The sequence below is a fragment of the Lissotriton vulgaris genome, chromosome 7 (genome assembly GCF_964263255.1).
Source record: "Lissotriton vulgaris chromosome 7, aLisVul1.2, whole genome shotgun sequence".
Classification (NCBI taxonomy): domain Eukaryota; kingdom Metazoa; phylum Chordata; class Amphibia; order Caudata; family Salamandridae; genus Lissotriton; species Lissotriton vulgaris.
In genome coordinates, this window is record NC_141695.1 from 1,288,588,702 (window position 1) to 1,288,601,741 (window position 13,040).

The window sequence follows — 13,040 nt, forward strand, 5'->3', positions numbered from 1 at the left end:
AAAACACTTGTATCAATCCCAGCCTTTAACATCCCCTCTTTCACCCATCTAGCCATGGTAGCAGAAGAAACACCCTTAAAAGGTTTCCTTAAAGAGACCAGCAACTGAGAACACCCAATAGGTCTCAACCCAAAAGTTCGTCTTTAATATTCTTTTAAACAATGAACAACACATAAATTCCTATTCTCTTCAAATTGAGGATAAAAAATAGTCCTAGACATAGTCTTAGTCCTTTTCCTCAACTCAAAACAAACTCCTTCCGGCTGAAAAAACCTAGAATCCACCTCCAAATCCCTAATATCGGAAACACTTCTACAAGGCACCAAACATAACAGCATAGCTAATTTCCATGATAAAGAATTCATCTCCAAAGACACATTCTCACCCCAACTATCTAATTCTCTCAAAACCGCAGAAACGCCCCAAAGAAGACCATATTTCGCCGTAGGAGGTAGAATCATCCTAACACTCTTAACCAACCACCTTACCAAGACATGCTGCCCAATCGGAAGACCTTCCACTAAAACATGGCCCGCAGAAATAGCTGACCTGCTAACATTTACTGAGTTGTAAGCTAAACCCTTCTCATACAACTCAGACAAGAAATTCACCACTTCTACCACAGAAGCTGATATGGGATCCAAATCCCTCTCAAGACACCAACCAGACCATCTTCTCCATGCTGATCTATACATTTTGGTTGTGCCCTTAGACCACGGTCCCGAGATAAGAGCCTCCGCTTCCTCCCTTAATCCATGCACTTTCCAAATTCTCCTGAAATGAACCACGCAACCAGCTTTAACTGGCCTGTTTCCACCAACTCGTGAACATTCCCCTGTGGATCCAGAATAATCTCTCTGAAATCCGGTAACAACACGGGATCTTCCACCAACAATTCCATCATGTCCGAAAACCACACCTGGGATTTTCAAAATGGAGTTATCATTACGATCTCTGCTTCTTCTCTCCTGACCTTCATCAAAGCTCTCTGAATCAAAGCGAATGGGGGAAAAGCATAATTCCTTCCAGCACTCCAAATCTGTAGAAAAGCATCTATTCCCTTCGCCTCCGGATCTGGTCTCCAACTGTAAAAATCTTTCACCTGACAATTCAACCTGTCCGCAAATAAATCCACCTGAAAAGGACCCCATCTCGACTCCACACTCCTGAAAACTTCCCTGTTCAACATCCAATTGCTCACATCCTTCAGGTACCTTGAAAACCAGTCCGCTTCTACGTTGCGCAGACCCGGAATATACTGAGCTTGAACCACAATCTCCTTTTCTAAGCAAAAATTCCAAAAATCCTTTGCTAGGTTCGCTAGACCTTTCTACCGTGGACCCCCTAACTTGTTCACATACCTCACCGCAGACAGATTGTCCATTTTCAAGAGCACACAACACTTTATCTGATCCTTCATGAAACTCTTTACCGCGAAAGACCCTGCCAGTAACTCCAGACAATTTATGTGCATCTGCGTTTCCTCCTTGGACCACTTCCCCCCCTGTTGACACCATTCCGCACTTTGCACCCCAACCTTGAAGACTCGCACCCGACTCTATTTCTATCCCTGGCACTATTCCAAAAATTGCCCTTCCGTTCCATGCCTCCAAATGCATCATCCACCACTTCGACTCTTCCCTTGAATCCTGATCCAACCAGAACCTCTGAGAATATGTTGCTCCTTTCCTCAAGTGAAAGCCCTTCAACCTCAGTAATGCTCTGTAATGAAGAGGCGCTGGAAAAATCGCCTGAATCGATGCAGACAACAGACCTAACAACCGAGCTAGCTGTCTCAATGTGATCCACTCCGAAACCATAGCCCTCTTCACCTCCTTCTTGATCGTCTTCACTTTGTCATTGGCAACTTCAATACACAATCCAATGTCTGAATCTCAAAACCTAAAAACTGCATCTCCTGCTGAGGAACAACACATGACTTATCCCTGTTCACTACAAACCCCAGATCCTCTATCACTCTGATCGCAAACTCTGTCCTCTCCCTTGCCAGAATCTCCTCCTCTGCCATGATCAAAAAATCGTCCAGGTACACAATCAAACGAATTCCCCGCGATCTCAACCAAGCTGCCACCGGACGCATCACATTTGTGAAACACCAAGGGGCTGATGTCAAACCGAAAGGGAGGCTCTTGAATCTCCATAACTTCCCTTTCCACCTGAACTGGAGAAAATCTCTCTGCTCTTCGCACATTGGAATTGTTAAATAAGCAGCCTTCAAATCTAACCTTGTCAACCAATCTCCCTTCCTTAAGAGATCCCTTAACAAATGGATGCCTTCCATTTTGAAATGATTGTATACAACCCAATTGTTCAAACCCTTTAAATGTATTACAGGACGCATCTTCTTTTCCTTCTTTTCCACTAAAAATATATTGCTTATGTAACTTCCTCTTACATACCTTGCTTCCTCTATTGCCCCCTTCTCCTCTAGAGCATTTATCTCTTCCGTAACCATATCCTCCATGTCCTTTGAGAACCTCAAATTATTTGGAACTCTTTCCTGAACTGGATTCTCTACAAAATCTATGCTGTAACCAACAACAGCTTGCAAGACCCATGGATCTTGAGTAATCTCCTTCTATCTCGAAACAAATAGGGCTAGTCTGCCGCCCAACTTTATTCGGATAGAAGAATGGTCTTGTAAATTCCTTACCTGAGGCCGCTCTTGTTCTCCGCTCAGAGCACATGCCTCTTCCTCTGCTTCTCTGCCTTTGAGGAAAAAAAATTCCCCTGTCCTCATCTCGAACTGTAATAGTTTGATCCAAAATCTGAACCATAGGGCCTGCCTCTTCCGAAATTTCTTCGTGAAATTCCTTGCCCACGGCCGGGGAACCGGCCCCGCATTCGCCCGGCCACTCTAAAAACACGCCTGATGTTTTCTGCGCTTTCTCCAAGGAACTAAAGGTATTGACATACCGGGACATTTCCTTGACAAAGTCATCCCCAAATAACAAACGTTCTGAACGTTCCCCTGGCTCTTTGCCAGCCAAATCCACTAACTTAGGATCAATCTTGAACAAGATAGATTTCCTTCTTTCAATACACAATGCCGTATTCGCATTTCCCAGAAGGCAAATTGACCTCTGAACCCACTGGCGCATATCTGCCACGTCTATTCCAACATTGTTAGAATGTGCTTCCTCGCACATATCAAAGATTTTGGTTAGAGGACCCAGAATATCTAAGAGCCTGTCCTGACACCCTTTAAGACCTTTCTCCAGGCCCCTCCTAGGATCCTTCCCAGTTTTATTTATAAAAGTTAACATCCTTAGATCTACATCGGGAGTATATGCTACTTTGCTATCAAGGCTGGGCCTCGGGCACTCACTCCTCATTCTCGTTCTAACTTCCTTTGGAATTTCTCTCCTAATCCAAAAACGAACATACTTAGCAACGTGCTCCACCGGAGCCCACTGTGGTGATAGAGGGTGCTGTATTAAAAGAGGATCAAACATTTGCTCGCCTTGAGGGTCATAAATCTTGTTCTCCTCTATCTTTACCTCCTTTTCCAATAATTTTGATTTTTTTTAAAGAAATCTCCTCCAAGTCTGAATCCTCCAGACTTGAACTACATGTAATTTCAACATCACCACTTGAACTTGAATCACATGCCACAGTGGTATGCTTGCTCTTACGCGCCTTTTTTGCGCCTCCTCTCGCCTTTATAGCGACCTCTTTGAGAACCTTACGTTCCTTCTCTTTTCTTTTTGCATCCAAATGCTTCCTTTTAAGACTCTTTTTTTTGTACCATGGCTGGTAGTACCAGCAAGAGTATCCACCTCTTCTGTGGTCCAAAAACTCTCATCCTCATTAACTCTTTGTTTTTTATGAATACCCTTTTCTATTGTACTCTCAATCTTTTTGTCAATGGATGCTGACATTTCTCCAAACATTTTGTCCATATAGGACTTCATTCTCTCTTCGAAATTTCCCTCAGCACCCTCCATTTCAAAACCTTTTTCACTCATTAAATAATCCAAATTTAATGAAATCAAACAAGATCAAAACCAACTAACTACACAATAATTAATACTTTCCCTCACTAATCAACCAAACGCGACCTCGACCTCACTCTGAACTCCGACTTGTGACTGACAAAAAAAACGCAAACTGTCCGTTTTTCTTCGTTATTTGACAGCCCAAAACATGGTAGCCAATTCTCCCTTAAGCATCCAATATGATTTCCCAACTTTACAAAATGGCCGCCGCACGTTACGTGTGTACGGCGGCCCTTCTGGAACACAAAGACGAGCGCAAACCAACGTCACTCAGAGGACTTTTGCCTCGCGCTGACAACACGCGCGCCTGCAACACGTTCGTGTGTATGGCCGCCCTTCAGGAACACAAAGACGAGCGCAAACCAACGTCACTCAGAGTACTACTGCCTCACGCTGACAACACGCGCGCCTGCAACACCTAAACGCGCGCCTGCAACACGCGCCTTTCCTCGCGCTACAAACCAACTTCTAACTGCCACCAGACGGTAACTTCACTCTCCCCTTATATTTCTTAAGTTTTAAAAAGACTCCTACTCCTTTTCAAAACAAGTTACGATCCGAAAATCAACCCCAGACTCCCTGTACTTAATCATTAAACCCCAAAAATAAACTTACATCTAGACCTTCAAAATAAACTCTAATTTAAATAAACCCATACTTATTTCTTTTTTTTTTTTAAATTAATTCAAGAACTAAACATATTCATATTTAAAAAACGCATTTTATACACATTAATCATATAAATCTCCTAATCAAACATCTCTACAAATTAACTTGCACACATATTTAAAATGACAGTTTAAAATAGACTTATCTTAAGCCTGAGCAGCAACAAAAGAGGAAGATGGCTGCAGGTTCTGAGAGGATATGCATGTTCAGTATTCTGGAAGTTTTTGTGTGTTCTGATTCTATTTTTGTTGCTGCTGCCTGAGTAGTAATAAAGGGAAGTGCATAATATTGGCCTCCGGGCCTTGATGTAAAATCTTGCTATTGACTCAATTGGGATACATTTAGCTTTCCTACATTCTCTTGAGAACTAGAGGTTAGTTGACCCCTTATTCGATTAGATTTATTGGCTCTAGTGAAATGCACCCCAAGTGCTACAAACAATTTGCTGTGAGCAGAGATAGCTAAGAGACATTGGGTAAGTATACATTACTGCTTTAGTCTCTATAGTGTCTGCAGCATCTGTGTAAATACTTGCTATGATTCAGGATGCTGGGTTATATAAGACCTCTTTATAGATGTCCTATTTTTTTAAACTGTTCAGGAACAATCTCTTAAATGGTAAGCCGGCCCTTCGATCGCTGAAGTAGATCTTTAAGTGATACACTCAGCGCATTGTGATCATTTTCCATTCTTTCAATTACTACCATGTACACCATTCTTTCAATTACTACCATGTCCACCAGGGCGGGCCAAAAGGTTGTGCTAATCGTAATGTAGTCAGTGCTGCTTGTACACCTAGCTCTGTTGTACGTATATGTCCCCAATCTATCCAATCTTGTTCACCGATTACGTGAGGTAAGGCCATAAGATACAGTTAGTGCTGCCAAGTGAAGAGCAGTGGCAGTCCAGATCGTAATTGGTGGGAAAACTAATGTGTACATACCAAACTTCTCAACCTCCTGTCAGGTTGAGGACTGTAGGTCATCTAATGGTTCATACGTGGTGTTGAATGCCCCTGCTATTATTACTCGATAAACGATGGCTCAGTTTGTTAGTCTCCAATTTGTGTAAAGTTTCTGATTCAGAATGTTTCCTTCTGCTGCTATTATAACTATTATAAACTAAATGACATCCCACTGCTGCAGTTATTGTTAGGGCTAATAGATCCCTTGAGATTAGTGGTAGCTGTTTAACTTTACAAGCCAACGCTGTGCTCACCCAGATTAATAATCTCCCTGATGGAAGGCCCACCCCTTTATGGGATGCCTTTTATGGTAAATTATATGAAACCTGATCTATTGGCTGGTCCCAACAATCATGTCTCTTGGAAGAGGCAAATGTCAAACTGGTCCATAAACGTGCCCCATTCATGGTCACTGAGTTTGGAGTTTAGCCCTTCTCTTAACTGCTTTTTATTGCTTCACCATTTTCCTTTCACCTTTGTCAGAAAAGCCCTTATTTATGTTTGCCCTTGCACCATAGATTTCGTCTGGCAGTGGGAGGCTGATGATGGCTCTTGGACTCCATACGATCCAGAAACTATGCTTGAATTGGAGACTGCACAGCAAGCAAACCAGAAGAGCATTTCAGTGACTTTTGGAAAGACTACATACACCTTGAACCTTGGCAAGATGGCCCAGATAAACAACAGCACCCAGTTTGAAAGGAAGATAGAGCGCCTGGAGTCTGGTATGTTAAGGTTTTCAATAATGTTGAACTTTTATGAAGCCAAGTCCAGAAACAGAATTGTTTCAATAGGTATAATGAGCATTACTGTATGCAACTCCATGGTATTCGTATTCTTGATTTTGGTGGGATTCCATTTTGAGTCTACACTTTTGGAGTCAGATTTGTTGTTTAAATGCAAAATTCTCCCCTGAACGAATCACACTAAGTCACAGTATTGTATTACCTTTTGGTGGGCCACAATATCATTATATGGTTGGTTGTGTGCGATTCAGACCCACACTAATAAGTAAGACCAGTAAGGGGATGTCGCTAGAGTGAAGTGACACCATGGTACAGATAGCTTCTTTTAACCCCTTGGGCGGGGCTGCGATTCTTTTATAAGTGGGCGGGTTTATGACATCCCCCAGCCGTCATCAGCACACGCCCACCGCAGTGCATGACGGACGGGGGCAGTCATCAGCATAGCAGGGGTTAATGTGAAAGAGCTGAATTCTCCCAGTAAGAGAGGAAACAATTTAGAGTTGTCATGCCTGTGAAGGAGGTTTCCCCTTCACATGTCTGGATGCTTAAGAATGAACCGGGGTGGTAAATATTTCTCATGAGGACTGCAGAAGCCATCCCATTGATGGTTGCCTCAGTTTATGCATTGAATCGAGGCTAGCCTGAATTTATGGTGGAATTTTTGGAGAAACTGGAGAGGGAGGCAGTAGGTACAGTTTTAATATGGGTTACCTTTGATATGGTTCTGTCAGAAGAACTCCATAAGATGAGTAACAGCAGTCATGATGTGGGTGATTTCCAAAAAGCGAGACTGGAGGCTTTGTTCTGCTAAACATGTGGAGGGTGGTGCACCTGGAGAGAAAAGACTCCAGCTTCTACTCCCATGTCCATAAATCCCAAACACAAATAGATTACCTTTTTCGGTTGAAGCCTCCCAGACAGCGCAGCTGTCTGGCTTACTAAAGACATATTAGGGTCATTCGGAAACCTTACCTTGGGAATGCATTCTGCCCATTGCTTACCATTGACTTTATGGTTTGTAGCTCACTTTTGGTTGCTTTCTATTTGCTGACTTTATTTGTTTTAGGCTGTCCAGCTTCAGTTTGTGGCTTTTGTGAAGCATACCTTGTTTTCCAATGAGTACTAGTTTTCTGTAAATTGTCCTTTAAATCTTGTTCTTACCTAGTCACATTTGCTGTGCATTCAAAGGCAGAGATTCACTGCGCCGGCACATATTTCCTACCACCCAGCGTTCCCTTCGGTCTCCCGAGTACAATGACACTTAACTTCGGGGTCCTGCGACTGAGAATGGCCAAAAACGTAGCGATTGAGGGGTGAAGGACGTGACCCTTAGGGGCCACGCAGGTTACTTACAACCACCTGCTATGCCTCCCCAAGAATGAAGAGTTGGTCAGACAGAAGAGAATACAAGCAGTTCGTTTTATTAGCAATACTCTGCAGAGGAGTCCATTATGACCTGCACTCTAAGATGTCTGCCGAGGGACTGGCTTCCCAGGCATAGAAGTAACAATTATACATTTCAGCAGGAGCACTAGACACACACCCAGTAACTTTGCACAGAAGACTGCAAGAGACAAAGAGGGCGCACAAGGATGAGCTAAAAGTCTGAGACCGGGTACACACTATCTCTCTCTTGCAATGTCATTCTGTTTGTGCCTTCAGCTGAGCCAGTGGGAGCAGGCCTCGTCTCATGGGAAAGGAATGCAGAAGTACAAACAATATATTCATTAGTACAGTGAGGCCCAACCTTAGGAGAAAATGCACTCCATCAGCTTTCTGCTGAAGCAAGCAGTACATATGATGAAACTTTATTCAGTCACAGTCTAATATGGATTGCGAAATACAAATTGGAGCCACAGGCTATACATTAAGCCTGCATTCTATTAGGACAGTTCAGTGGGTTACCTACAAATGTGGCAGTGGCTACTAACTCAGCCTTATAATGCTAACTTAATATAGCACAGTGCAAGAATAACACAGCTAAGTGATTTTCAGATAAACAGGGGGCTCTAAGAGCTATATTTTTTTATATACGTTTTTAGGCTGACTCTGCATTGGACACCCACCCAAGTGAGGTATCATTTTTATCAGGAGACCAAGTGGACCACTGGGTAGTTGGAAATGTGTGCCGGTGCTGTGATCCCAGAAAGAAATGTAAGGAAAATGTGATTCTTGTTTTTTAGGTCTCGCTTGGCGAAAGCAGCGCATGCGTTGCTTTTGCTATTGCGAGTACCTTTTGGAATCAATTTGTCGAGGGCTTTCATGCACGGGTCTGCATGGACAAACATGGCTGCTCTTGCCATTTGTCCATAGCAAACAGCATGTGCGTGTCCGTAGGGACTGTAGACAATCCCACGCCATTTTGCTGCTTTAGCAACAAAAATACCGCTTCGCGAATGCTTTGCTTTATTTTTGCTGTTACTTCCCTCGGGGCACAAGCAGGCATCCACTTCTGTCTTTTTGATGCGATCAGCTGTCCTGCAGTTCCCCCGGGACACAAGCAGGCATCCACTTCTGTCTTTTTGCTGAAATCAGCTTGTTTACTGTATGTGAATTGCCAGTGTTTCTAGTCTATTTCACATGCTGCTGCCGCTTTTTAAATTAATTTAACCCCAGTATTAGGGACAAGAGAATGGAACGCGTTCAGGGTGTGTGTTTTTTTTATAAAATAATTGTTATTTTGCGGATGCTTTGGGTGTGTTTATTTTTTAATTAGTTTTTTTTGTGCCGTCTGCAGTCCCGAAGAGATGACTTTTCCGAGGGTGGCTGGAGCAAAGAGTTGTCTATTACAAAAGATGTGTAACGGCCTCTGTTCCCATGCTATCCCTACCCCATAGTGGATGCCAAAGAGATAACATGCCAGTGTGCGTTTGGGGCTGTCTCAAGAGATTTATATGTATCTATATAGGGCCTCTACCTACCTCTGGTCTGCCGGCCACACAAGCGGAGGGGGTGGATGGGTGTTTTACAGGAGTTGCAGTGGGTGACTTTCTGCAGCCTCTCGAGGCGAACCTTCTTGGAAGTCCAGGGAACTCTAGCCCTCACCTGCATGGCCGGTGGGCACCATTCACAAGTCCTTACTTCCTGCAATACGATTTTCTAACTAATGTTATTTATTTAATTTTGTAATTAGTTTTTTTGTTCCTGTTTATGTACACTGCTCCAAAAAGGCATGGCTGCGCTGTATCAAACACACCTAACTAAAGAGAGCATGTTTACGAAAAAGACTACAAAATCATAGCAAAGAAAACTAGATCTGATCTCACCAGTGTCATTGTGGCCCTAATGACAAGCTGTCCATGTTGCCCTGCCCGCAGGGTACGAATGCTGTGCGAGGTACACCCAGAGCTCCAACCAAGCCACCCTGGGCAGGGCGCGCCCCTGGATCGCATCAGCCCCCTGGAATGTCTCGGGGGCCCTGATCCGATCGGCATTTATGTAAAGTGCCTGGAAATGCCGCAGGTGGGGGGGGGCGGGGGGGTTGTTGTGAGAGTGAGGCAAGTGCCTCTGATCTGCCGAGGAATGCGTGCTCTGTCAGTGGCACGCACCGCTCGTTATATCTAATCCACACAACTGTTACCTGAGCATCGACACCCCACAGGTGACCCCCCCCAAGACACAGATAACTTGTGCACTGAAGAGACCGCGCTCTCTGCAAAGAGCGAGCCCTCTTTCTGTGATAGACCACAAGGACAGCTGCTCCACAAGTCCCTAGGCAGACTTTGGCTGACTGAGTGGGATACTGGTCAGTGGTATCAGCCAGCGAACTAAAATAATTGTGGTTTTTAAATACAGATAACCACCCATAATCACATATGTCTTAATTTTCTAGAATGTCCCAAAAACCTTTGGATTCCGCTCAGCTTTATTGGTACCCAGTTACACCCCATGTGCACTGTAAGAGGCGAGTGTGACATCTCAGAATAGTTGAAACAACGAGCCACTGATGAAGTAACGTCAGTCATAAATGCATTGGCAGAAGTCGTGAAGCTCTTCAGAAAAAAGTATAATTCAAAAATACAGTAAGCTAAGCTGTAGTTGGGGAAGGGCTGCCATTGGAAGTAGTGTGTATTTGTGAAATCAAGCAATGGCCGCGGAATATTGAGGCCAAAACAAATCCACGGATCACTGGGGCTCGTGAAGTGGCCACGGAGTCATATGCTGCAGAATAAAGTCTGGTTGGGAATATTTTCTGCTGATTTAATGACAGTGATGGCTGCCATACATTGGGAAGAAGGCACTAAACCTGTTTTGTTCCTGTTTGTTGTACTGATGCTCATTTAATTTGGTCACTGCGAACCTAGAATGCTTTTCTTCTACAACACAGGACGGTTATCGTAGCGTGATCAGAACCAGCGATAACCATAGCCTTTCCTGGAGAACATCCAAATAAACTGTGATGCCTGTTGGAACTCCCACAGGTACTGAGATCTCTGTACTAGAACTACTGGAGGTGGAGAAGGATCTAGTTCAGCTTCCGTCAAGACTCGCTCAGAGATCTGCTCAATTAGAGCTCTTTATACCACTGATACTCGGGCCAGGTCTCACCGGTGCTTGAAACGTGTCTCTATCGGATTCTGTTTTTTGCCCTGGCACAGGCGGTCCATTGTCCTGGTGCCACCAGGGCTTTAAGTGGAAGCTTTATATACAAGCCATAGTTGCTGCTTATTTATCTTATGCAACTAACAACCAATGACAAAGCCAATAGTCATGACTTGTAGGTATGATGTTACTTGTATCATATCTGGATGCAATGACAGAAACAGCAAAATACAAGTCGTGCGGCATAGTATGCTAAGCACAGATTTTTAGCTTAGGTGTTTTTAAGTCACGCCCTTAATTACATTGGCCACGCATAGCATAACAAAACACCGCATAGCATAACAAAACACAGCATAGCATAACAAAACACAGCATAGCATAAGAAAACATAGCATAGCATAGAAAAACACAACAAAACATCATAGCATAGCATAACAAAGCGTAGCATAGTAAAACACAACAAAACATAGCAAAACAAAACAAAACATTGCATAACAAAGCATAGCATAGCATAACACAACATAGCACAGTATAACAAAACATAGCATAGGAAAATAAAACATAGCATAACAAAGCACAGCATAGCATAACAAAACAAAACACAGCATAACAAAACAAAACAATATAGCATAGCAAAACACAACAAAGCATAGCATAACAAAACATAGCATAACAAAACACAGCAAAACAAAACACAGCATAGCATAACAAAACACAGCATAGCATAACAAAACACAGCAAAACATAGCATAACAAAACATAGCATAACAAAACACAACATAGCAGTGCATAGCATAACATAAGAAAACATAGCATTAGGTTTGATAAACTCATAGTAGCGGGCTAGCTAGTCGCTTGCTCCACCCGCCTCGTGCCTGTCCCCCTAGTGCTGCCGCCTCCGCTGCCCGCTGTGCCTCTGGTGTGCCCCTGAGCTGCTGTGCCCCTGAGCTCGCCGAGGATCTGATCTTGTATTTTAATTTTCAATATTGCCCGGCATTATAATTGTTGTGCCTGTGCCTGTTTCGTTCTTGCTCTGCACTCATATTGTTGCGCCCCCTGATTGCTGCCGCCACCGCTGCCCGCTGTGCCTCTCCGGTTTCGGTTTTCGTTTGTTTACTCCAATTGTTGTGCCCTGTGCCCCTCCACCCCGCTCCCTGCCGCTGCTCAGCCCAACCCCCGTTCCCTCCTGCATCACCGCTCCTCCCCTCCCCACTCGCCACCCCGCTCCCGCCTCCCAGCTGCTCCTCCCTCCCACTAGTAGCCTAGGTGTGCTTCAGCGAGATGGGGAGCTGTGACCCGTCCTGACCTGGTCAGAGCCGGTCGCTCCACCCGCCTCGTGCCTGTCCCCAGAGTGCTGCCCCCTCCGCTGCGCCTCTGGTGTGCCCCTGAGCTGCTGTGCCCCTGAGCTCACCAAGGATCTGGTCTTGTATTTTAATTTTCAATATTGCCCGGTATTGTAATTGTTGTGCCTGTGCCTGTTTCGTTCTTGCTCTGCACTCATATTGTTGCGCCCCTGATTGCTGCCGCCACCGCTGCCCGCTGTGCCTCTCCGGTTTCGGTTTTCGTTTGTTTACTCCAATTGTTGTGCCCTGTGCCCCTCCACCCCGCTCCCTGCTGCTGCTCAGCCCAACCCCCGTTCCCTCCTGCATCACTGCTCCTCCCCTCCCCACTCGCCACCCCGCTCCCGCCTCCCAGCTGCTCCTCCCTCCCCCTCCATTCTCCACTTATGGCAGAGTGGCAAACGCGCAGCATGCGCGCCCTATGCACGCCGAAGGCGCGACAAAGGTAAGCCCATCTAAGCCTGGACCGCGCCCAGCGCCAGAACCCCTGGCCCCCGCATTGATCATCCCCCCCACGACACCGCAACCCTCAATGCCCTCAACACCGGCAGAGTCCCCGATTGCCACCGAGCTGCCCCAGGACACACCCATGGACCCTTCACCTGCCAATCCTGCAAGTTCTGCTGCATCAGGACCCACACTACAACCTCAAACGCCAAACAGAGCTCCAACAACAACCACCTGAAGTGCATCCTGCTCAACAACCGCTCGGTCCACAGACACGCCATAGAACTATGGAACCTACTTGACACCACAACTC

At 44.9% G+C, this 13,040-nt stretch overlaps 1 protein-coding gene across 2 annotated transcripts in view; it reads left to right on the plus strand.

Annotated features, from left to right (window-relative positions):
- Nucleotides 1-13,040, plus strand: part of PARP2 (poly(ADP-ribose) polymerase 2) — a 388,402-nt gene that overhangs the window by 121,194 nt on the left and 254,168 nt on the right. For both annotated transcript variants that reach the window (XR_015297579.1, XM_086931868.1), the window contains exon 4: nucleotides 6,171-6,377. Coding sequence is in view for 1 of the 2 variants with exons in the window: in XM_086931868.1 (XP_086787994.1) it covers nucleotides 6,171-6,377 (207 nt within the window). In the remaining variant the exon portion in view is untranslated. The remainder of the gene's footprint in view (nucleotides 1-6,170; nucleotides 6,378-13,040) is intronic.